The sequence below is a fragment of the Ambystoma mexicanum genome, chromosome 5q (genome assembly GCF_040938575.1).
Source record: "Ambystoma mexicanum isolate Mex_15411 chromosome 5q, UKY_AmexF1_1, whole genome shotgun sequence".
Classification (NCBI taxonomy): Eukaryota; Metazoa; Chordata; class Amphibia; order Caudata; family Ambystomatidae; genus Ambystoma; species Ambystoma mexicanum.
The window spans coordinates 1,237,621,999-1,237,646,045 of record NC_090933.1 but is presented as its reverse complement, the minus strand read 5'-3'; the positions used below and the strand labels follow the sequence as shown (position 1 = coordinate 1,237,646,045).

General features: G+C 48.0%; 1 protein-coding gene across 1 annotated transcript in view; it reads left to right on the top strand.

Annotated features, from left to right (window-relative positions):
• The first annotated feature begins 6,481 nt into the window (after nt 1-6,481).
• The window catches only part of LOC138497971 (ly6/PLAUR domain-containing protein 2-like), a 188,418-nt gene continuing 170,852 nt past the window's right edge, over nt 6,482-24,047 (top strand). The window contains exon 1 of the mRNA XM_069621744.1: nt 6,482-6,592. Within this exon, the coding sequence (XP_069477845.1) occupies nt 6,547-6,592 (46 nt within the window). The 5' untranslated portion in view covers nt 6,482-6,546. The remainder of the gene's footprint in view (nt 6,593-24,047) is intronic.

Sequence of the window (24,047 nt, the reverse complement as noted above, 5' to 3'; positions counted from 1 at the left end):
TAAGAAGGGGCCACCTTGCCCCCGCCAGATAAAGGCAAAATTCGGCCTGGGGGCAAGGCGGCCCCTTCTTTGAACTTCAAAAGGCCCCCCGCTCAGCATCCGCAGGATGGGAAGGGGGGCCTTTGAAGTATGGAGGGCAAGGTGACAGGGGGCAGCGACTGCCGGTTGTCACCTGCCCCTCTCACCTCACCCTCCTGTCTTGGAGACGCGCTGTCTGGGTTCCCATTGTAAAGGGACCCAGCAGCCCGACCCCACCATGTGCATGCTAAGTGGGGCAGCGCCAAAAGGCACTGCCCCACCGGACTTAGCACAAACCCCCCACCTCCCAGCTTACGGCCCCGGGCCTCCCATCTGGGTGGGCCCGGGTGTATAAGCCTGGAAGTGTTTTTGTGCTGGGGAGTGGCATGCGGGTGACACGGATGGATGACAAGTGTGACAAGACAGGCAATACAGAATGACAGTTGCAGGAATGAGGAGACTGACGACCATGATGTGAGGTGGAAAAAACTTTGGCCACAAGCTTTATTTTAGTACCAGCCATGGTGCAAAAGAAAAACCAGCCATAACATCACATAAGGATAACAATACTATATTTTGGGGACAGAGGGAACAGGTGAGCGGGGGGCCCTAATCCCAATTAGGGGCCCGCTCGAGGCTGATCCCCGCCGCCACCCTGAGGGGATGCTGACCGGCGTCTCCCAGGTCCCCCCAAAATAAGAGATTATGAATTAAGTACAGCCTCTGGCTGCCAGGGTCCAGAAAATATTCCTGGTGAAATGTCCATACCTTCAATGGACAGGTGAACCCTGTCATTGCAGAACATGGCCTGGTTGTGTACCGAGATCCCATGTTTAATAAATTTGAGGCCTGATCAAAGGCAGAAATTGGCCACGGCTTTGCTCAGTTTGCGCTTAGAAATCTCCATGGCTTTGCTGCACTCTGCCTCATGCCACTGTTGGCGAGGGATGATTTCTGACCTCTTCACTTCTGTTCGAAGTCTTAGCATGCATGCCAGGGATCTGAGGGAGGTGCCGATTTAAGCCAAAAAAACGTCCTGCCCAGCTGAGGCAAGTCATTGGCCACGAAATGGGAAGGTTTGATGAGGAGATAATCGGGGGGGAGGGGGGGGGAGATAATATTAAATCAAGTATTTCCTGATGTATCTTTTTTAAGCCCCCGATTCCAACCCCCACTCCCTTTTATGGCTTTCTCTTGCAACCCCCCCATCCAGGCTGAAGTGGCTGCTCCTTTCCTGAAGGAGTGGGATCCAAACACAGTAGGATTCCATCCTATAGCTATTATAGTCTTCCTGAGGACAGACCTCACCTGGAATCTACTAAGGGCAGACCCAATTTTGTGTGTGAATAATTGCCCCCCCGCCCCCCGGCTGGGGCGCTTGTTCGTGAAGGCCCTGGTGATGCAGATGGGGCAATATTCTGTTCCCTCAATGTAGTACGGGTTGATGATCCTCCCTTTTCCTAATTGGTCAGTTTTGGGCCTACACAGTTTCACAGCCCTACCTCTGATCCTGTGTTTTTGGAGGCTATCTCGCTGATCCTGAACGCCCCAGAGTAGTTGAGTGTGAAGGCGGCTCTAAATAGTGAGCTCTCGTAGGCATTGTTGCATACTGCAGGGAGGGTGTCTAGCAGAATTTTGTAATTTAGCAAAATTGAGGGGGCGCCTGGTGTCTGTCTTGACCCCTTCCATTTTGGACCAACCGTTGAGAGCATATCTGGTTAGTGCGCCGTGGGTGGGGTCGGGTGCCACCGCTAATCTAGTGTAATATGAAACTGCTGCCAGATGGGAGAGCTGGGACCGGCTGGCTGGCGGGGGTTGCCTTGGATGTGTCCATGGTGGCCTAAACCTCTTCTGGAACTGCTGTCCTCCTGGCTTCTGCCTGTGGGTTTAGTGCCTTGCAAGTGGAGAACTGAAAAACGGGACAGAGCGTCAGCGGCCTTATTATCTTTGCCTGCAATGTGCCGCCCAATTATTACCATGTTATTTTCCAGGGTGACTTTTTGTCATTTCTCTCAACACTTTTAGCACCAGAGGGCAGGAGGCAGCACCCTTGTTTAACATGTGTACAACCGCCATGTTGTCTGACCGTGTGACCAGTTCTGTGCTGGCCAACAAGTCCCCCCTTAAATAGAGTGCCATCCATTATGGGGAATATCTCTAGCAGTGTGATGTTCCTGGACCAGCCCCTCCTCTGCCAGCAGGGAGGCCAGTGCTCAGCGCACCACTTGTTACCAAAACATACCCCAAATCATTTGCTGCCAGCCGCATCTGTGAACAAGGACCTTTTGTCTGCTCCATTCATGGTTTTGCGCCATATCACCTGGCCATTAAAATTGTTAAGAAATGATTCCCATATGGCCATGTCTAGTGTTATTTCTTTGCCCAATCTGATGTGGTGGTGTGGCTTAGTAACCCACCCTCATTTTTAGTTCCACGTTCCTGTTAAAGATCCGGCCTAGGAACATGATTCTGGTAGCAAAATTGAGCTTCCCAGCAAGGGACTGTATTTCCCGCAGCGTCGCCTATTCCCTGCCTGTCATCAACCTTATTGTCTTTAGAAGGTCCTCTATTTTGTCTATGGGTAGGCAGCATTCCCTCTTGGAAGAGTCAATCTCTATGCCTAAGAATGACAGGGTGGTGGTGGGTCCTACCGTCTTCTCAGGCGCCAGTGGAACCCCTAATGCCTGCCTGGTTTCACTGAATAACTTAATGGATGCGCTGCATATGGGAGACCCTGCTGGGCCAGTGAAGAAGAAATCATCTAGATAGTGTACAGTTCTGGCTCTAGGCGTGGCCTGTTGGAGTACCCTTTGTAGGAAAGAACTGAACTGTTCAAAGTAGGCACACGCGATGGCGCAGCCCATTGGGGGAGGGGGGGGGCGTTTATCAAAACAGAATTTGTTGTCAAAATGGAAACACAGCCACTGGTAGGTGTTCTTGTGCACAGGCGGCAGCCTGAATGCTGACCTAGTGTCGGCTTTCGCCATGAGAGCGTGTCTACCTGACAGTTTTACTAGGTCAACCGCATCCTGCACGCCGCTGTAAGAGACAGTAGCCTCAGTGGCAAGGATGCCAACATTGAAAGAGCTTCCGGGTGAGTGAGATAAATGGTGGATCGTCCTAAACTCCACCTGCTGTTTTTTGGGCACAATGGCCAGGGGGAAGCATAAAAACTCAATGAAAGGAGGGAGTTGGAAGGGACCCTCAATCCTCCCTAGGTTTGGCTCTTTACCACTTTATTCTCTTATTATGTTGGCTGGGGAAGAAGCAGATTTTTGGTTTTGGGTATAGTGGGAGATCCCTGGCCCTTGAATGGGATCTGAAACTCATCTTTGAAGCCCTGACCAAAGAATTATCTAGCTGCAGGGTCAGGCTAGTTCTCTAACATTTTTATTAGTTGGTCAATTTCTGTTGGTGAGGCTCCCATTTTATTACTAGTACATGTTTTACCCTCTGAGACTTTTGGGCTGGGCCTGGAGGGAGAGGCTTTTGTGCAGTTGTTGCTGCTGTGGCCTCCATTGAATGTGCTGCATAGGTGCTTGTATCTGCACTCAGAGCCCTTGTTGCAGGACCCTCTATTGAAATACAAGCAGGTCCCCGGGGTGCTCCCTTTGGCCCCACCGGTGCTGCGGTTGGCCAACTGCCCTTGGTTTTGCCCCCCTGGGGGCGATCTTCGAAACAGTGGGTTTGTTTTTGTTGGCCTGTGCACTGTCTTGCTGGTGCCTGCGCTGGTTATGCTGCCTATTTCTACCTCTTCTGTTATACTGATGCTCATGGTCTTTATTTCTCTGATCGCTCCTAGCCGAGATTTCATTTAATACATGGAAAATATACAGTTTGGGCTCTTCCTCCTCCCAGCCCAGATCAGGGAATTTCTGCATCTCCTTCCTGAACTCTCTATCGTAGTTCAGCCATGATTCCCCCCCCAAAAGGTATTGTGAATCTCCAAAATTCTGTGGTGATAGGCAATCAGTGCAGTGCCCTCTTCTGGGAATTTTTCTAAAATGATTGTTGACAGGATTTGAAAAGAGGCCTCCCATTTCTGGATATTCTTTTCCAAAGTAGGCCTCTTCGCCCTATCTTTCTCTTCTTCTTTCTTATCTTTTTTTGAAATACCAAAACCTAATTCTTCTTATTCCAATAGGCAAAACATATCAATAAATGGCTTCTTCCAAATCTTTCTCTTACTTTTGCGCTCAATGTGCCATGCAATAGTCTTTTTTTAAACTTCTATTCACGCTTTTGCCGGCTGTGCGCCTCCCATATTTAGACATTTCTGGGCTTGGGGACACAACATCATTGCTAGGCCCAACCCACGCTTTAAGGTGGCCCTGGACATCCTCGCCCCCAGAATCAGACTCTGTATCCGTGCTGTCACTCTTGCTGCTGGAGCTGCTCGAGTCATCCCTGTGTCTCTTCTTTCTTACAGCACCCCCATCCTTGTGCCATTTTAAAAATTGTTCTAGCATTGGCCCCAAAACATTGCTTTTCACAGTACCTGATTTTGCTTTTCTTTTGGTGTCGGGGTGGGTTTCTGAAGAGGCGGGCATGCTGCGGACATCGAGGCGCTGCTTCTTCCTGGTCGGCTGCTCCATTCCTGCTGGCTCATCATCGCCGACATCTTCATCACCTAGTGCGCCTGCGTTGTCAGCATTGAAACTGGTTGATGTGAGCTCCGCCATTCTTTCCTGCACCAGATCCATGCCATGGACAGCTTCTGCTGCTTTGGCCCATTCCAGGAGTAGTGTTTCTTTTAGGGATAAAGCGTCAGCCATTCCTTTCCTCTTTGGGCCTCTGTGTGCTGGTTTGTAATAGGTGGTTCATGTGTTGCCCACTCGGCGTGCCTTGCTCCTGTGTGCGCCAAAAATGCTGTATGGCACCTTTTATTCTCCTTTCAGTTACCTGTGTTAGGTAAGTTTCTTGCTCTGTATCTTCCTGCTTACACATATTTGCGGCTCTCGCAGCGTTGCGCACTGTAGGGGTTCTCATTAACGCTTGCCGGTACCGTGGTTTGTGAAAGAAAATGGCCCCGGTTGCTCCCCTGTGTGCTTGCCCTGTGATGGTGTGGCCTGCTTAAGGTAAAGAGGATTTGTCCATGCAGCTCCTCTCCCCCCGACCCCTCGAGGGTGCTCTGCGTCGACCTGCTTCCAACCAGGTGCCTTTATAGCTTCTGCTCTGTCCGCGGGCTGCCCGATTCTATAATTGTTCGAGCAGCGTTCCCTGTGGGTTGTCCTGCGCTGCTGGCAGGCTTTCAGTGGTGCTGGAGGGGCTGGTGAGAATTCCGCCCTACCGCTCGCTTCCGTGTATGTAAAGTGATTACCATCCAGCGGGAGATGCCTCGGCTGCGGTCCGTGTCATGCGTGTGACCGGTTGTGCCCTCGGAGTGCCTAACACTGGGCAGCAGCAATCTTCACCAGACGTGGCCTTCCTGTGATCTTAAATTCCAGCTTTGCCAAAACGGACTTTCCAGAGCACTTTTCCATGCAGACACAAGGGCCAAATGCCTCCTTACTGCTATTAGTATGCTGAATGATGACGACACTGCAATGTGACTGCTGCATGCATAGAAACCCAGTGCCAAAGTCAGGAATGCCAGCTGTTAATGCGCCGCACTCGGCCGATCTCTTCTCCCGTCTCCTTTGGAAACTTTTACTAGAGCGCTGCCTGGTCACTGGAAATCGGCCTGCCAATCTTAGATATGGCAGTAATTTCCCCTATTTCCTCCGTCAGCAGTGTTCTTCGCCTGCTTTGATGATGCCTGCGTGGCTGAGCCGACGCACGCACCGCATGATCCCTTTGATGCCGGTATTATGATGACGGATCCAAATTGTGTTCTCTGCTGCAAAGAAACGTCTGCTGAGCTACTTCGTTCAGTGCTTCGTGTCGTCCTGCTTCCAGTCTCCCTGCAGCCGTCCTGCTGCTGTTCGTGGCTGACGGGGAGGAAGCATAAGAAGGGGCCACCTTGCCCCCGCCAGATAAAGGCAAAATTCGGCCTGGGGGCAAGGCGGCCCCTTCTTTGAACTTCAAAAGACCCCCCGCTCAGCATCCGCAGGATGGGAAGGGGGGCCTTTGAAGTATGGAGGGCAAGGTGACAGGGGGCAGCGACTGCCGGTTGTCACCTGCCCCTCTCACCTCACCCTCCTGTCTTGGAGACGCGCTGTCTGGGTTCCCATTGTAAAGGGACCCAGCAGCCCGACCCCACCATGTGCATGCTAAGTGGGGCAGCGCCAAAAGGCACTGCCCCACCGGACTTAGCACAAACCCCCCACCTCCCAGCTTACGGCCCCGGGCCTCCCATCTGGGTGGGCCCGGGTGTAAAATCTGCGTTCAACCAGGAGGCGCCGATGCTGGGCTTGGGGCCACGCTTGGGATGTACTGAGCACGTTACACCTCAAGCTCCTCCGGGGTTGGACTTGGCGGTGACTCAGCCTGTCTGCCCTGCCTCTCCCTGTGCACACTGGTGCCAGCGTGCAGCTGGCCAGCCCTGGCTTCCACCAGCTCTCACACACACTGCACGCACCCGCGAAGATGAAGGCTTCTCTGCTCTACTTGATGACGCTATATCTGCAGCAGGGTGAGGCTTCCGATCGTTTAATTGCTTTATCGGGAGGATAGCTCAGGAGGTTTAAGTCCCAGCCCCTCGCTTAGACCGTATTAGGCGCGTTATAAAAGATTCATGCACTTTTGTCCACGTCCCATGAGAGTAGAGAGCGCATGGCAATGTGTAGTCTGACAACTCATACGCAAGTGGGGCTACCTATGTTCTGGCTTCTTAGCAGGAAGTAATGTTACTATACATAAGGTCAGAGGTATATTAGTAAACAATCTTGGCACAAGGCTGATTCTGCCCCGCAGCACTTGCATTCACCTACTGAGCAGATCATTTACAGCACAAGCACACTATCATCCCTATCCCAGGGGTCTGCGCGTTTACCTCTCCAGATTTGATGAGGTACAACTCCCACCAATCTTAGGCTGCAGAGTCGTAACACATATTGTAGGGTCAGGATCAAACATGCCACTCTCTACATTAAATCAGTGCCTGACACATTGCACAGCACCTCTGCTATAAGAACGCAGCTATCCCCCATGACATACATTCGGTCTAGCTGGACACATAATGATTCCGGCCCTCGCATACTCCCCAACTACCTCACAGCACCCATCCATCCACCTGCCAGCTCGACATGGGTAGCTAGAGGGGACTTGGCCAATCCAACCTACCTTCATATTGGCTAAAATGCACGCGCACATTCTGAACTCCTCTGACAAATTTCCCATACCTTGGACTTCGGTCCCGAGGGTGTTCACTTACAGCGCTTTGAGGGCATACTAATGGGAAAAGGCACTATATAAAAGACAAATACAGCTGGACACGCACCATGAGATATCAATTGACAAAGCCAATCACACATCAAAGATACCATTAAAATGTGCATTTTGTCTTTAAATTCAATCGTTTTTAGGCACTGTCACTGCGCCAATCTGCTTAGAACGGCACCATTTGCTGTTAATTGAAAACAGATTCCCCAAAACATTCCCTGGGGGTGAACTGGAAGGGGGCCACAGGCAATCAAGTTTGCGTGGGTCCACCAAAGTCTCTGGTGGCTCCTCCCCCATTTTTTGTAGTGTTCCCTCCTCCAAATGTAAGGGTCTAAGTAAAATATTGAGAGTGACAATTCCAGTATCAGCTCAAAATAGCACAACTACTCCAGCACTATCACCTTGGAAACATAGGCATCACTTGGTTTTATGAGGAATAGCGTTTTTTTTGCATTTACAGTTCCACTATATACAGCCTCGTTCCCACAGGGATCTCTTTAATGGTTATTAACTCCCTTTGCCTGGTCGTCCCGGTATATCAACTCAGAAAGCCCCAACGGGTCCAAAACACTGCAGCTAGGTTTCACACCCACCCTCTGTGTCCTCCACTGGCTCCCTGTTGGAAGACAGGTCACTTTCAAAGCCATGTGCATCAACCACCATGCCCTCCACAAGACAGGCCCAGAATGCCTTCAACAGAAACTCAACAGTTATCAACCCAATGGAAGCTTGTGATCTGCCACCGCACTCCTCCTGGTGATCCCTCCCTTCAAATTGACAAGAATAGGGGGATCCTCCTTCTCCGCCCAAGCCCCCACAATCTGGAACACAATTCCCCTTTGCATCTGCCATATAGAGGATTCCCTTGCCTTCCGGAGGGCCCTCAAGACCTGGCTTCCCCAACCCCGGCATCCTGATGAACGCATGCCACACCTCAGGTTATTCAACCACTTCTCAGGCAGGCCCTGGCAGCAATAAACCCATCATGAAATGTACTGAGCGGCGGAGATAATAAAATCCAGCAGACCACAGGTCAGAGTCCACGCCACCTCTACGCAACCAAGAAACCAGCCGGGACACACGGGTGTGTATCACACTCCATGCTTATGGAAGATAGCTGAAGACACGGCCACCCGCCCACCAATAAATTTAGCCAATACAAAGGTAGGTGGGGGTGGCCAAGTCCCTGTTCGCTACCCATGTCAAGCTGGCATGTGGATGGGTGCTGTGAGGTAGTCTGGAGAGTATGCGAGGGCAGGCGACTCATTATTTTTGTCGTTGGGGATAACTACATTCTTGAAGCCGAGCTGTTGTGCGATGTGTCTTAAAGTAGCGTATGATGGCAGATGCATGCCGGTTGCATGGAGGTTGATTCACATGGCTTTGAAAGTGGCCCGTCGACCAACACGCAGCCATGGGAGGACACAGAGACTGGGTGTGATGTGCTCTCTGGGGCTAAGGGCCAGGAGGAGCCTAGCTGCAGTGTTTTCGACCCGTTGGAGCTTTCTCCGTTTATATACGGGGTGGCCAGGTAAAGGGAATTGGCGTAGTCTAGGCAGAAGAGGACGATACCCATGATTGTTGTGAGTCTGTGAGGGTAAGAGAGGTAAGGGAAGAGGCGTATGAGAATGCACTGTTGTAGATAGCAAGAATTAGACACAGAATTGATGTGGTGTGAAAGTGTCAGATCAGCGTCCATGGTGCATCCCAGGTTCTTTACTGCATTGGATGATGCGGGCAGAGGGCCTAGGGATGTCGGCCAAGGGGTGGTGTGGGGGAAGAGTGCCGTCTTCTTGCAGATCATGACTTTGGTTTTTCCAGGGTTGAGGGGAAGGTAGTTAGCTGTCATCCAGCGTTTGATTTCTGTGGGGGATGAGGCAAGGTCGGGATGGGGAATGGATCTTGAAGATGATCTGGCTGTCGTCTGCGTAGTTGTAGCAGGTTAGGTGTAGTGAATAATCCCATGACACACAACTCAACACGGAAACAATACAATTTCAGGGGTCTCGTATGGTCCTGATGAAGGCTGAACCACGTGATATATCCGCCGAAACATATGGCGTAAGGGAATCAGCAGTGGATACTTCTGCAGGGCTGTGCACTCGTGCTGAACACGACTGTAGTATACATAGACCCCTGAGTCACTAATCTGGTCAATGTGACTTTTGTCGTACAATGTACAACCCTACTTAGTCAGGATGATAGTGTTATTAAATTGCCTCTACTGCAACTAGTTGATATTTCATTCTAAGATTTGGTTTGCTGTGTATTAGGAGACACATTGTATGTTTTTCTTGTCTAGAGTGATGCACTAAGCATTTCAGTGTTGACACACTGAAGAATGGTTCCTCTTTTCGTTTAAGATGTATGTCCCTTTTTAGAACCTAATTTATATCAATAGTGTATATTTTGCAATAATACATGCTTACAACATGCAAGGCCAAAAGGAATAATAAGCCTTTTGTTAATATACATATATTTGTTGCCATTATTCATGATTTTGAAAATTCCAATGGGTCCCAATAGAAAGTTCTCCACCACATCGGAAATATGAAACTTTTTGAATTCCTGGAGGGAGCCCCTTTTTGTATTTCACTTAACTCCCCAGTTCCCTCCAGTGATGGGGTCTGCCCTTCTGTTTACAGTACTCGCAAAGATGACATAGGGCCTTCTGATAGCAGTGATCTGCCTCCTCCAGGAGGCATTCTGATTGGAAGATCTGACCCATCTGGTCCCACAGCTGTGAGTTCTGGTGGTCCTGCGGCACAGCCTGCAACCAACTGCGACTGGTGTTTGAGCCATGAACACAGGTTGTAGTTCCCACTGGGTGTAGCCTGCCTATCGCCCCTGCAAGGCACAATAAGAGTGGAAAGTGCAGTCCAAAAGACCTGGTTCCAACATAGGGGCACGAGTACCCTCTGAGGTGGCGGCACTGTCTCTTCCTTCAAAGTCCAGCCAGCCTGTTCCATGCCCCACCTGTTCTTGCGGGGTAGAGAGATTAGAGAACTCTCTAATTTCCTGGATCACAAACATTGGTGATGGGTGGGGTGTAGAAAGTTGGCAGCAGCAGGTAGGAAGTGAGGACGAGCAGTCAACATTATTCTTATATATAAACCAACAGTACATTCTATTCAACTGTAAGTTAGCCGTTCTTACAAATACTGTACACTCTGTGAACTGAATCATTTCCAGGCACTCCTCACTGTCTGCAGGTAAGGCACAGTGAAATTAAATGATTTGCCTATTTGCACACACTTTGCTTAGTTGTAGGGAGTTTAATTGTAAATTGTACAGATCACATAGTCAAGCAACCTGACAATACATGTAGATACATATTAAGCAACTAGAGTATGATTTATAGTTTTGTTTTCTACATCCTCAATGGAAGACAACAACAGCGTAATGCAACCTGTTGCTCCCTCAAATGTTGTCCAAATCATGTCTCAACACATTGCTAAGTGGCTCCATATTGCAGGCAAGCCTATTTACACCATTACTGGGTATGTCAAGAGCAGGGGTGGAGGTGCGTCCTGAGATTACAAATGCAGAGTGTCTCAAGATGTGTTAAAAGAAGCATAGTGAGTAAAGTGCAGATATATATTTTTATTATTTATTTTGTATTTATTTATACAGTGTACTATAGTTAACTAGTAACTTTTCCCACACAAAATATTAATCAAGATCCACTCTAGATAATTATATAAAAATCAACTTTCAATACCTTTTCCATTTTAAAACAACACATAACATACATACATACCTTTAAAAATATATCTGCAGCTATCTAATCTATTCATACATGGCTTCTATAGGGGAGGGGGCTAGGTGCAAGGGATGGTGGCAAATGGTGCCTTCAGACTGACAGAGCATTTAACGATACAACCATCTTAACTGCCAAGTGACTGGTCCCGTGATATCCAATTTTCATAGTTGACAAGAACAGCGTGAGATACGCCGGAAAAGCGGGTCAAGTTAGGCAACCTTCCTAGAGGGGCGTGACACGCAGGCATGCTAGAGCAAAAGTTGCACGTGTCCCACGTCTGGAGGTTGCGCAATGACACGCGGGAGCATTGAAATATAGCAGAAGAGAAATTGCGCAAAACGACATCGGCCTGCCCGGATGCAAAAATGGTTCATCCCCGGTGCATGTGTGCAAACCTAAGCCACACCAGAGGGGAGCTCCGAGAACCCTCTACAACGAGTCATTACTTTCCGTGTTATTTGAGAGGCGTTTCCGATTGAGAAAGCACACTCAGGGTGCCCACCCCGGCCACTACCGTGAAAGGGGACGGCAGCTCAGACAAGCAAAATAAAATCCTCCAGATAATCTAGACAAAAGACGCAACTCTATCGTTATTATAGCATATTACATCATGTCATATGCGCAGGCCTAGCACAGCAGGATTAAGGTGGCATTTCCCTGAGAGGATCGTTCAGCGGCAACGTGCTCCGCCTTGGAAGCAAGACGGCACGAAACAACACAGGTTCGATCCCCGGTCTGCTTAGAAACCTCTGGGTATTTAAGCACGTTATAAATACGCAACTGAAAAACAATTCCTGGATGCCCGCAGGCTGTGTGAAAATGCGAAATAAATAAAACGGGCAGAGAGTAGTCAGGGTTCGGAATTCCTTGGGAGCTGTTTAGCTCCTGCTGCTAGTCTGGGAAGTTTAAAGCAAACGTTTAGCAGCAGCAGCTACGCTTGGCTCGGAGGCCACCTCTTGCCTTACAACTCATGCATACGTGACATTAAGTTTGAGTAAGAATTGGGATCCATTTAAACATAATGGATCATATTGAATTTTTTTTATTCATAAGGCGCTGAAGCCCGCAGGCATCAGGACGCCCCAACATAAGTGATACATATGGGGCAACAGATAAAGTTTGCCTCTCCCGTAGAAGTTAGATTTTGCCGTGCGCTGTGTACTCGCTCCTGGTTCCCCAGTCGTAGCTCCAGCCTACTGGGTGTAGCCTGACATGCAGCAGCTGGTTTAGCTCCTGTTTGTTGCCTCCTAATTTTGTACCCTGAAGGTACAGCTGACATAGCCAGGTTTTCAGCTGTTTCGAGAACAGGAGGGTGGGAGCTGTCTGGATTGCTACTGGGATGGAACTCCATAGGACAGGAGTCTAGCAGGAGAATGGCTGTTTCTTAGCTTTCCCCTTAGGGGCAATGAATGCAGCAATGGTCCTGCTGCCCGCAAATCGCATTGACCTAATAGGGAGGAGGAAGGGAGCGCTCCAGATTGCTACTGGGATGGAAATCCATAGGACCCTGGTGTAACAGGAGAATTACTGTTTCCTAGCTTTCTCCTTAGGGGCCGGACTAATCTTGAATGCGGCAATGTTCCTGCAGCCTGTAAGCCGCATTGACTCAATATGGAGGAGGAAGGGAGCGCTCCAGATTGCTACTGGGATGGAAATCCATAGGACCCTGGTGTAACAGGAGAATTACTGTTTCCTAGCTTTCTCCTTAGGGGCCGGACTAATCTTGAATGCGGCAATGTTCCTGCAGCCTGTAAGCCGCATTGACTCAATATGGAGGAGGAAGGGAGCGCTCCAGATTGCTACTGGGGTGGAAATCCATAGGACCCTGGTGTAACAGGAGAATTACTGTTTCCTAGCTTTCTCCTTAGGGGCCGGACTAATCTTGAATGCAGCAATGTTCCTGCAGCCTGTAAGCCGCATTGACGCAATAGGGAGGAGGAAGGGAGCGCTCCAGATTGCTACTGGGGTGGAAATCCATAGGACCCTGGTGTAACAGGAGAATTACTGTTTCCTAGCTTTCTCCTTAGGGGCCGGACTAATCTTGAGTGCAGCAATGGTCCTGCTGGCCGTAAGTCGCATTGACGCAACAGGGAGGAGGAATGGCGCATTCCAGATTGCTACTGGGGTGGACCGAGTGTAGCAGGAGAATGGCTGTTTCCTAGCTTTCTCCTTAGGGGCAGACTAATCTTGAGTGCAGCAATGGTCCTGCTGGCCGTAAGTCGCATTGACGCAACAGGGAGGAGGAAGGGTGCATTCCAGATTGCTACTGGGATGGAACTCCATTGCACCGAGTGTAGCAGGAGAATGGCTGTTTCCTAGCTTTCTCCTTAGGGGCAGACTAATCGTGAGTGCAGCAATGGTCCTGCTGGCCGTAAGTCGCATTGACGCAACAGGGAGGAGGAAGGGTGCATTCCAGATTGCTACTGGGAAGGAACTCCATTGGACCGGAGTGTAGCAGGAGAATGGCTGTTTCCTAGCTTTCTCCTTAGGGGCAGACTAATCGTGAGTGCAGCAAAGGGGCCTGCCTGTCTTGTGTTGACTTTGGCAAAGGTCCTACTGCGCACATGTAACATGAACGCAATAGCAGGCTTAGTTTTACACGCGGGCAGTCCAATATTAAGAATGTGCAAACCCAACGGTCCAGCTATGGAGCCACATTCAGCTAAGTGACTATTACTGTACATGAGAATGTTTTGGAAACATTAGGTTTAGGATAAATGCTAACCAATTAAACAGGAAGTCTGCATGTTCTCGTTTGCATTTTCACATGACAAGTCTGACTAAACAGAATAAAAACAACGATTTTTTGGCCTATACACAAGAGCGATAGTGAAAGTTGCAATGGCGTTGGTCTTTGGGCTTCATAACAGTAGAAAACAATGTGGGCAGCGTAAAAAAAATAACAATGGCACCCATCATTTGTTAACAGGTTAATACAGCTGTCTTTGAAGTTTACATCGGAGGTGGCCTTGCCGCTTTCCAGACATTTAAGGGTACAGTTGGGCAACAATATGTCTGGTTCATGAGGGCAGTACCTTGGAATTCAAGCCTCAAAAGAGGCTGGATATAGTTGTATTTTGTATTTGATTTGTAATTTATATAGCGCTTTGCATCATTTTGTCAATAATAACGATGATGATGACTTGTATTCGATATAGTCTTCATGCCAGATTCCTCCTGTTTCTAGGCGTCATCCAGAGGTTGCACCCTGTGGCAGGATTGTGGCAGACTTTGATTGGCTGGTTCAATTCTCTCTTGGCCAGTCTCGCAAATTGAATTAGCCTGGAGCATTTGAAGACATCCTTTCATGTGATTGGTTGTAATTGTAATTGGTTGTTCATAACGCATGAGGTTTCTGAGTGCGGACCAAGACGAGCGCGTTGCCCTCCAGCTATCATCCCGAGACCATGGCATCCCTCAGGGTTCTGCCTCGTCACCACTCTTATTCCACATCTACACCTATATGAAGCCTCGGCACAGCCTGTAACACTGTGAGGATCGTCTTTAGGATCTCTAGCAATAGAATTCTTGATAATTCATAAGTAGGTGAGGTTGTGTCACACAGAGTGGATTCAATAATAGCATTGACTTAGCACCAACCCTCAGGGTCTTTCCTTTAATATCATGTCACTTCTCTTTCTGTCGCACGTTTAAACTCTAGGAGTCTTGTACGAGACCAAACATGGCAGCACAGTCAACACTGTGGTAAGGCAAGATGGTTACTAGATTTGCCTGAATAGGGGTAGGAGAGGTGACCTCTCTAAACGCTATATTAGCAACATTGCCTGTGGCATAATCTGCAGAATTAGCTTTCTTTGGGAGCTTGTAAAGTCATCCACCCGTTACAAGCGGCTCAGAACAAGGTAGCTTGAGACCTCACTAGGAGGAGCCCCTGTTGGCATGCATGCCCGCTCTCCTCCCAGTTCCGTAGACTACACTGACTTTCTCTTCATTTTCACATCCTGTTTACCATAATCATTTGAACCCATCTTTGTATCTACCAGAGGGTCCTGGGCTATCTCATTCACCAGTATTCAAGATATCAGTCTCGGTGATCCCTTGGAACCTCTACCCTTGCACTACTCCATGTCCCCTGCAATGATATTGCTCCCGCTGACAGGCAGAACTGGGCTGTCCAGGGATATAAGGTATAGCCCCACATGTCCTAGTGCTGCCTTCAGAAGGTAAGTGCTGCCTATAGTCCCGTTATAGACCTTATATAGGGACCATATTTAAGCGATAACTGGGCCGATGGTGCAGAGATTGCGAAAAACCTTTCTTCTGTGGCAGAAAGTCACTGTATTTGTGTTTCATTTGTTTGAAAAACATGAATGTCAGTTGCGATCAGAAATGACTTGCAATAACACATTTACGGAGAGTGGAGGCATTCCATGCAGTGGTGCTTGTACAATAGCACAAAGATAAGAACAAGTGGTCAGCCTGTTTGTGAGAATTTGAACAAAGTGGGACATTAATCAAGGACAAAACAGTAAGACATTTAATGCATTAACTTAGCCGGGCAGGTACTGTTACAAATATGCAAAATTACATGATTGCATGACACAGGAGAAAGTGGTTGGGTCATGAAGGACGGGGATGAGGGTGCGGGTATTTCCTCTCTTTGGGCAGTAGGTGAAGGTTAAGCATAGCTTTAAAGAGATCCATGGGCAGGCTGGCCAGCTTTGATTGGGATGGGCAGCGGATTCCAATGGTGTGGGGTGAGTATGGAGAAAGAGCGGAAGTGAGTGGAGGAAAGGAGGTCATGGGACAGTGAGGTTGAGTGCCGAGGAGGAGCGGAGGGAACGAGCTGGGAGGGAGACAGAGATGCAGTCAGCCAGGCACTGAGGAGCAAGACCATTGATAGCTTTGTAGAATAGGAAAGGAACTTGAAAGGCAGAGAGTGTGCATGGAGAGTCATCCAGCATGGTGTCTGCGGGTAGAAGTGAGGGATGATCTGGCTAGAGTGTGGCTAACAAAGCTTAGGACTTTGTTCAAAGGGTAGAAGGTGAAGGGAGGAGGCAGATACAGTCAAGTTTGCTGAGCATGAGGATGGGGACTACAGTTTTCGTAGAGTGTTGAGTAAGAAATTGACACATTTTCTGACTGTTGGGAAAGTTAATATGAGCAGCAGAGGCTGTTTTTATGTTTGTGCTCTCTCAAGATACCATGACTGGACCAAGTGTAAGAGGTAAGGGCCTTTATTTGGAAATGGCCCAAAATGTCGCCCTCACAATTGCAAATTGACAAGGGGGGTCCTGGGAGTCTCTCTGCCAGACATTAGTCCTGGTTACGAGAGACTTACCCAGAGTCTTTAGCTCACTATCTTTCACAGAGAAGAAATATCCTAAACATATCAGTCTTTGTCCTGCCCTGGGGCAGTCCAGCACCAAAATGCTAGGCAATTATCCTCCGAACAAGAGTACCAACAGCATCCCCAGACACGTGTTTCGGTCTGGTTGGACCTCATCAGTAGGGAGGAGCTGTGCCTCTCTAAGAATAGTGAGCAAGGGGTCCACGTCTGGATTCCCCTAGTAACTTAGGGTGAGACCCAAAGTTACTTGAATATGCAAATTGACAAGGGGGGTCCTGGGAGTCTCTCTGTCAGACATTAGTCCTGGTTACGAGAGACTTACCCAGAGTCTTTAGCTCACTATCTTTCACAGAGAAGAAATATCCCAAACATATCAGTCTTTGTCCTGCCCAGGGGCAGTCCAGCACCGAAATGCCAGGCAATTCTCTTCTGAACAAGAGTACCAACAGCATCCCCAGACACGATTGCGACGGCCGAAATGCCCAACTTATTTTTAAACACCCCCTTTACACCACATATATATATATGTAGGGGGTATGGGACATTATAGTAATATGGGGGGGGGGCTGCAGGGGGTCGCCATCTGCATATCTATTTGGTGTAAAGAGGGTTTAATAAAAAAAAGAAAAATATCATCATTTTCGGGCTGTCGCAATTATATGTGGTCGCAGTGATCACATAGATCCCTTTATTCCAGTGCTTCCATGTAGGCCCAACATATGACGCAAGGACCAAAGCAGGAAAATATGACCACTGGCATCCATCACCCAGCCAGCTACCCTCCAAATGCCACACTGTAGAACACCCGCTCATGCTCACATCACCATTCCATGCATTCATCACCTTGATGCACCCAAGATTCTGGTAGGAAGAATACTACACTGTTGTATTGCGGAATTATTGCAGTGAGAAGTCACTATCGAAGAGGACCCAAAGGATGCGAGCCTAGTGCAAGTGAGCAAGAAGGTCAGGCGGGAAGGAGGTAGGGTAGGGGAAGTGTGGAATGGCATTGGAAAACGGGAGGATGTTGACCTACATTTTTTAAGAGCACTGCATGAGGCTATAAGCCATCCAGGGACAGATTGAAATGCGACAGTTCACAATCTTTTCCAAGATCATTTGAGACTGGAGTGGTGAGCATCAGAGAGAAAGTTGGAGGCATGCATAAGTGCAGTCACGATGGATTAAGTGAATCTCCAAGGTAATTTTACTCAATGTACTTTGTGTACTTTGTGATCCAGTTGAAGACCACCCGCTCAAGGGGCCTTCACATAATGGGGTAGGAGGGAAACCAAGTAATACTTTGCAGGGATAGTTTGGTCAGCAGATGGTTTATTCGAAGGGGTAGGACAGTTGCAGATTTAAACGAGGCAAGGAAGAATGCAGCCGAGAGAGAGAGAGAGAGTGAGAATAAGGAGCTCGGAGGGATGAGGGCCGGTGCTTGGCAATACATTTTTGACTTTTTGAGGAGCAGTCATGTTGGTAGGTTTAGAAGACAGGCTGGCACTGTGAAGGATGGGTGCTAATGCAGTGTGAGAGCTAGGGAAGAAGTAGCCAAGAGTTCAGGGGGTATAAGCGATAGGTGGTAGACAGAACAGGTTTCAAGGAGGAGCAAATGGGAGGGCTTTGCGAGTGTCATGAACTTTACAGATTGTCTAAGAAAAGTATTGGGCAAAGTCATTAACAGCGAGGGAGAATGCAAGGGATGTTGGTTTAGGAGGTGTGAGCAAAGCTTGGAGGGTAGATTAATGTTTGCAGGGTTGCCTGTGAATGGAGGGGATTAGATTCGTGCAGTAGCAGGATTTGGCAGAGTCCAGTTCAGAGGAGAGAGCAGTAAGGGATGGATTGTACGCTAGAAGCTCAGTGGGGGTCAGAATTTGCTCCAGCATCGTAGGGCATGCTGCATTTTTGATTTAAGGGTCTGGATATCAGAGGGGATCGATGGCTGAGGATGGCTGAGGACGGGGGAGGGAAGCTGTGAATGTGCATGCAGGATAGTATTGGTCAAAGAGTGTCATAAGTGCACAGAGAAAGTTAGAACATGAACCGTCAATGGAAAAGGCATGAATAGGGGAGAGAGACAGAAGAGAGGTCCTCACAATATTTATAAAGGTAAGGGGCAGGGGAGGAGTCCTGCTTGAATTCCCTTTTGGCCTTTGAAAAGGTGACAGGAGGGGTAGAGGATGGAGAGCCTGAGACTGTAAAGTGAACAATAGAGTGATCAGAGTGAGAGTGGGTAACTGGAGAGTTTAGATGAGGAGAGCAAAGTAGAGAGAAAAAGTATATGGGCCTCATTACGAGTTTGCCGGTGCAGAAACAAGGGTGCCGGTAAGCTCACTGGAAGGATGGTTAAAGTCCCACAACATAACATTGGGGATGTCAGTGGCGAATGACTCCGGGAAAAGGCGTTGAGAGGGTCATGAGGCCGATATGGAGCCAGAGCAGAGAGAGAAGTTAAATAGAGGCATATCAGAAGAGTAAAAGGGGATTTCAGAGGTGGGCAGAGGGGCTGTGGAACTGATAGGAACCCTACTCCAACACCCAGCCAAATATGAGAGAAGGTCGCCGAGCCAGTGTGGAGAACTGCTAGTCATGAGGGGAGAGCAAGGTGATGAGAGGTGAAGTGGTCAGTGGCGTAAGAAGACGTTTTGCAGAAGGCTTGTGCATTCCAGAGGCCATGTGAAAGAGTGATAGGAGTTTGGAGAAAGGTACAGATGCTGTGCGGTAAGCTACATGGATAGATGAGGTTGGTGATACGGGGAGAACGAGAACATCGGGTTTGATGGGGTGCAAGTGATTGGGATGAGGGAGAGGGCGCGGGGCAGAGTCATAGAAATTAGACCACGTTGCGGATGAAGACTTCCAGAGAAGGGGGGCGGGAATCCTGAGAAGCATGGGAGCAAATTTGTGAAAGCACGAGATAACAGAAGGGTCAGCTTGGTGAGATCCTGGTGTGATTAGGAGCCCTTGACCATAGGACCATACAGGGAGTTGCCCTTTTCTGGATTTTTCCCTTTGTCGTTAACACCAGAGCTTGTCGCCTCGGGAGATCCGATAACAAGGAAGGCAGTGCATCACAAAACCCTCTGGGAGCCAATCAGAAGGCTCAAGATGACTTTCAGGTTTCCCTGCAGGATTGAGGCAAATCCATGGTGTCCGGTGTCATAGGCAAGGGAGCTTTTTTTTTTGAGGCGTACACCCTCGGATGTTGGTCAGGGCCCTCTTAAATAGGAGATGGAGCAATCAAATCACTTTAAAATGAAAGACTGCTTTCTCAGCTGTTAAGTTATAGTGATTCCAACTGAATATAAAAACACATTTCCCAAGCGTGCTCTATTTTTGTTGTTGGTGTTGTTGCTACAAGGTTCATGAAATTTAGAGCTCAGAGTGGCAACAGTGAAGGGCTAATGCAGGCTGCTGGCCACTGCCACCAGTGCCAGGCTAACTTCAGTGTTATGATATGATATGGTATTTATAACGCGCTTATACACAAGTGTTCAGAGCGCGCTGAGATAAAGCACTGCATGGAGGTGGTCCCTACCTCAGCGCATCAAGATGTGCCATCCTCCCCTCTCCACTCTGCCATTAATTTTGTCCCTCACAGAGGGACACAAATAAAAAGTAGCGCTCTTACCAGGCATTACAGTGAGTGTCCTCTTTCTACCTCTATTAACGTAAACTGAAAATGAAACCCAGGAAATGGCATGTTAGAGAAAGAGCAGAAAGAAACACTTATCATGGTGCTTGACCAAAGGGGATGAGGGCAAAGAAGACAGGAATGAGAAGAAGGTGTAGGGAAGAAAGAAAGATGCTAAGGGCGTGAAAGAGTCTGTTGGTCGTTTGGTAATAAAATAAATCATCGGATGAAACTTGTGTGTGATGCAATTGTTAATTTACCCCTTCGCTAACATGCAGGCCCATGAGATGTGAATGCATTCATGGCTTCCATGATTTATTGCTTTCATCTCTGCCTCGCCCAGTGACGTGGGCTCCCCGGGGCTGGGCAGGAAGTGGAAAGACTCATCATCACATATCTCCCTTTCTTTGACAGAATTAATTCAGATAAAAAGGAAGATGGAATGTCAGAGGCGAGAAATGGAAAGAGGACAGTGAGAAAAGAGTAAGGGCTAGAGTCTCAAACCATTTTTGGGGACTACTGACGAGAAGCACTAGTGCATCTCGTGACTTCCTTAAAAAAAAGAGGAGCAGGCCCTTTCTCAAAGGGCATCGAATGAGCGCCTCTTGCATCTGCTCCATCAGATGCTGTTTTTCACCCCTTTGCGCATTAGTGCATATTAGTGGGAATTTGTGTATACTGGAAAGGGCATTCCAAATTAAGTAGCCCCTCTATCTAGAATTTGTTCTTATTGTACCGAAAGTGATACTATTGAAACTACAAGACACCTTCTGGTTGAATGTCCAGCACTTTGGATATTAGAATGCGGTATTTACATAAACATTTTAGATACAGATTGTTAATATCAAAAGAAGAATTGTGGTATTCCATTTTTAATACTGCTAATACCTCTTTGATTATTGATATCATCCAATTCCTGAAAGAGTTAAAATTGATTGTTATCACTAGATTAATGATATCCTTACTATTATAGATCCTAGAATCTAGACATGAACGATGAGTATTCTAGTTACAACTACATATATAAAGAAATGACTTTGTGTTTTATGTTTACTGCTAATTGATTTTACTAAGAATGTATTTATATTTAGCTAATTCTTAAAATGAATTTCATGTAATATGTTTTATGTGTAGCAAATGTTGCTTAACAATCAATTAATTATGAATGTGTTGATATTATGCTATTTAAGGATGTTCAATGATTTTAATTGTCTATGAAATATGTTTTCTTTTTCGTCATCTGGAAATTTGAGATGAATGATGAGGTGAACAATTAATTGTAAACAATTGAAAAAGTTGTAAATTCAACTAAAACAATAAACACTTAAAAATGAAAAAAAAAAAATTAAGACATAGGTCACGCTTTTAAATGTGCAAAAATGAAGGTCACCCCACTGCACCTGTGGGAAAAAGCACAGGGGAGGTGCAAATCATTACCTGGTTATTTCTGACCCTATTTGGATTTTATTTTAAGTGGTTTCACATTTGCATTTGCATCCCCAAAATAGGCATGGAAAAGCTAGATTTTCTCCTACCGTTTCACCGAGACTGGTCCATTAAAGACCCATCTCAGTGAAATGTGCCCCCAGCGATCAGGTGGTTTCTGGGAGCCTATCATACATTAGTGTCGCAAGCGGACTCCCGACACTGGTGTGTGCAGGGGAGCAGGACAGTGCATCTTTATGCCACTTACGGCCCCTCCTGAAATGCTCAAGTCACTTGGAAAAGAAGGTGACCTGAGTGTGCTGCTGGAAATGCATTGGAGGGACAGGGCCTCACTGTCCTTGTCCTGTAGTTCTTTTTCATTTGTGTTCTATATTGTTTTCTGCCGAGGAGTCAATGTGGGACTCCTGGCAGTGCAGCTCTTCCTGTTTTTGGTTTGGTGAACAGACCCATGGGATACCCCTATGGCACCCATTGGTGGGGGTACAACCCTTTGCCCTTAGTGTATGTCTTTGGGCACCCGTGTTTGGCTCACAGAGCAGGGTATGGGCTGGTGGCAGCTCCATGCTGAATTTGACAGGTGTTATGAGTATCCTCCATTTTGGGGATACCCAGGCCCTGGCATTGGAATCAGTTGATTCCTGATAGGAAACAAGATGGCCCCTGTGGCCTCTTGCTTTCTATTGCCTGTTAACTTGTTTTGATTTGAAGCCCTCACTCTGTCCCTTCCCCCTGACTGGCTGTTGGGTGGAAGTTCCATATATGGTGTTGTTGTGAATTCCAGGCCAGACTGGCTGGAGCCTTCCCAGTGACTGTATGTTGTGGGTACACCCTGCGGGTGGGACCTGGGTGAATGGAGTGTGTGACCAATATGCACTTCTCGTTGTGGATGTCTGGTTTCTGGTGTTTGACACAATGACTGAGACATCCCTGCCCAAAACTGGTATGAATGCAGTGTGTAGTGTTGAATGGCTGGGTACTTTTCCCAATACGCATTCCTTGTTGTGAGTGTCTGAGAGGGAGGAGTATGGCCTGAATGCACTGGATGCCTGATTAAGCTGACGCTTAATCTCGAAGCCGAGCCTGAAGAAGAAGGTTGACTGCTGTCTCCCTTCACCGAAATCCGAAAGCTGAAAGCCGTCGAGACTGATCCAAGAGAGGACCTGGTTAGGCGCACTCTTCCCGTGCTCCGAGGGACCATCGAGCACCGCTAACCTTCGCCGAAGCGCATGGAAGTCAGACCCTCGAAAGGCTGCCGACTGGAGACGGGGACCGCCGAGGAGGACGAAGATAAGCACCAGACATTCTGTCCATGGTCGCCGACCAGGGTTCGCAGGTTCGCATAACCGCTGGAGGCCCGTCGAAGCCGTGTTGCCCAGAAGAGGGGACCTCTTGATGGCGTGCCATCGACGACTGGAGCTGCACGCTCCTTTGCCTAAGACTTTTGATTCACGGACTCGCTCGTCTGCACCACAGCCTGCCTTATCCCGCCGGAGAAGGCCAGGTCATCGATGCGGCGAGGAGCATCCACCGGTGAGGTTCCCGCGACCCAAAGACCCTAAAGACACCGGATGACTCGACGCCCATGCTGAGCCACAGCTCTTCACAAACTCTTTGTGGTCCTGAACTATCGACATTGAGGTGCCCCGCACGCCTCTTCCTTGCAGGATGTCTTCAAATCGTCGTTGTCGAGCACCACTGGGACCGAAGCTGCTGCCTCGACGCCGAGTTCATTTTCTTTGAGGGATCCCAATGATCCTTGGCTCCTGCTTGAAAGGGAGCCGCTCAAGAAGGATCCGTCGACGACTCGTCGTCAAACTCTGCTATTCCAGGTACATTGGGGTGGTAGAAACATTATAGAAGGAAATAAAACTTATAGAATAATATATGGACTGGGCTTGTGATATATTCTTATTTTACAGGTCACCCAGGTGTGGGGATCTCCACACAGAACTGTGTCTAGTGGTAGGAGCCAGTATTCTGCCAATTGTTCTAAACCAACCGCTTTCCTCCTATGTCTATTGTTGGTTACCTTTATTAAGTGATTTGTGTGACATTTTAACCAGAGTACAGTTGATGCACTTTAATGAAATCTGATAATAATTGTGGTACCACTTTAGAACTGTATATATTTGCCATTGTAGATTTACTGAGGACAAAGTCAGTTATTGTGATTGTGTACATAACCTTGAACTTAATTATATAAAGACTGTGTTTTAACTAATACAGTGTGTGGACATTCCTTTGTGGGGGCTTGCGGACTACACTGTACTTAAGAACTAGCCTGCATCACCTCCTGAGAAGCTAGGCCTTGATTGCTCGACTACGTTACCAATAATAGAGAATCTTGGCTGGGGTCCTCTGTGCCTCTCCTGTACCATATAGAGAGCAGAAGTACAGACCCCCCCTCCAATCTTTACACTGAACATTTCCGAAAAAATTAAAATGAAAGAAGTGCAAATGCAGCAATCGCATCCTCTGCGCTCATTTCATTTGTGCTACTCTGATAGGTTGTCGCTGATTTCTGCAACTCCTGGTTCCTGCACTGGATT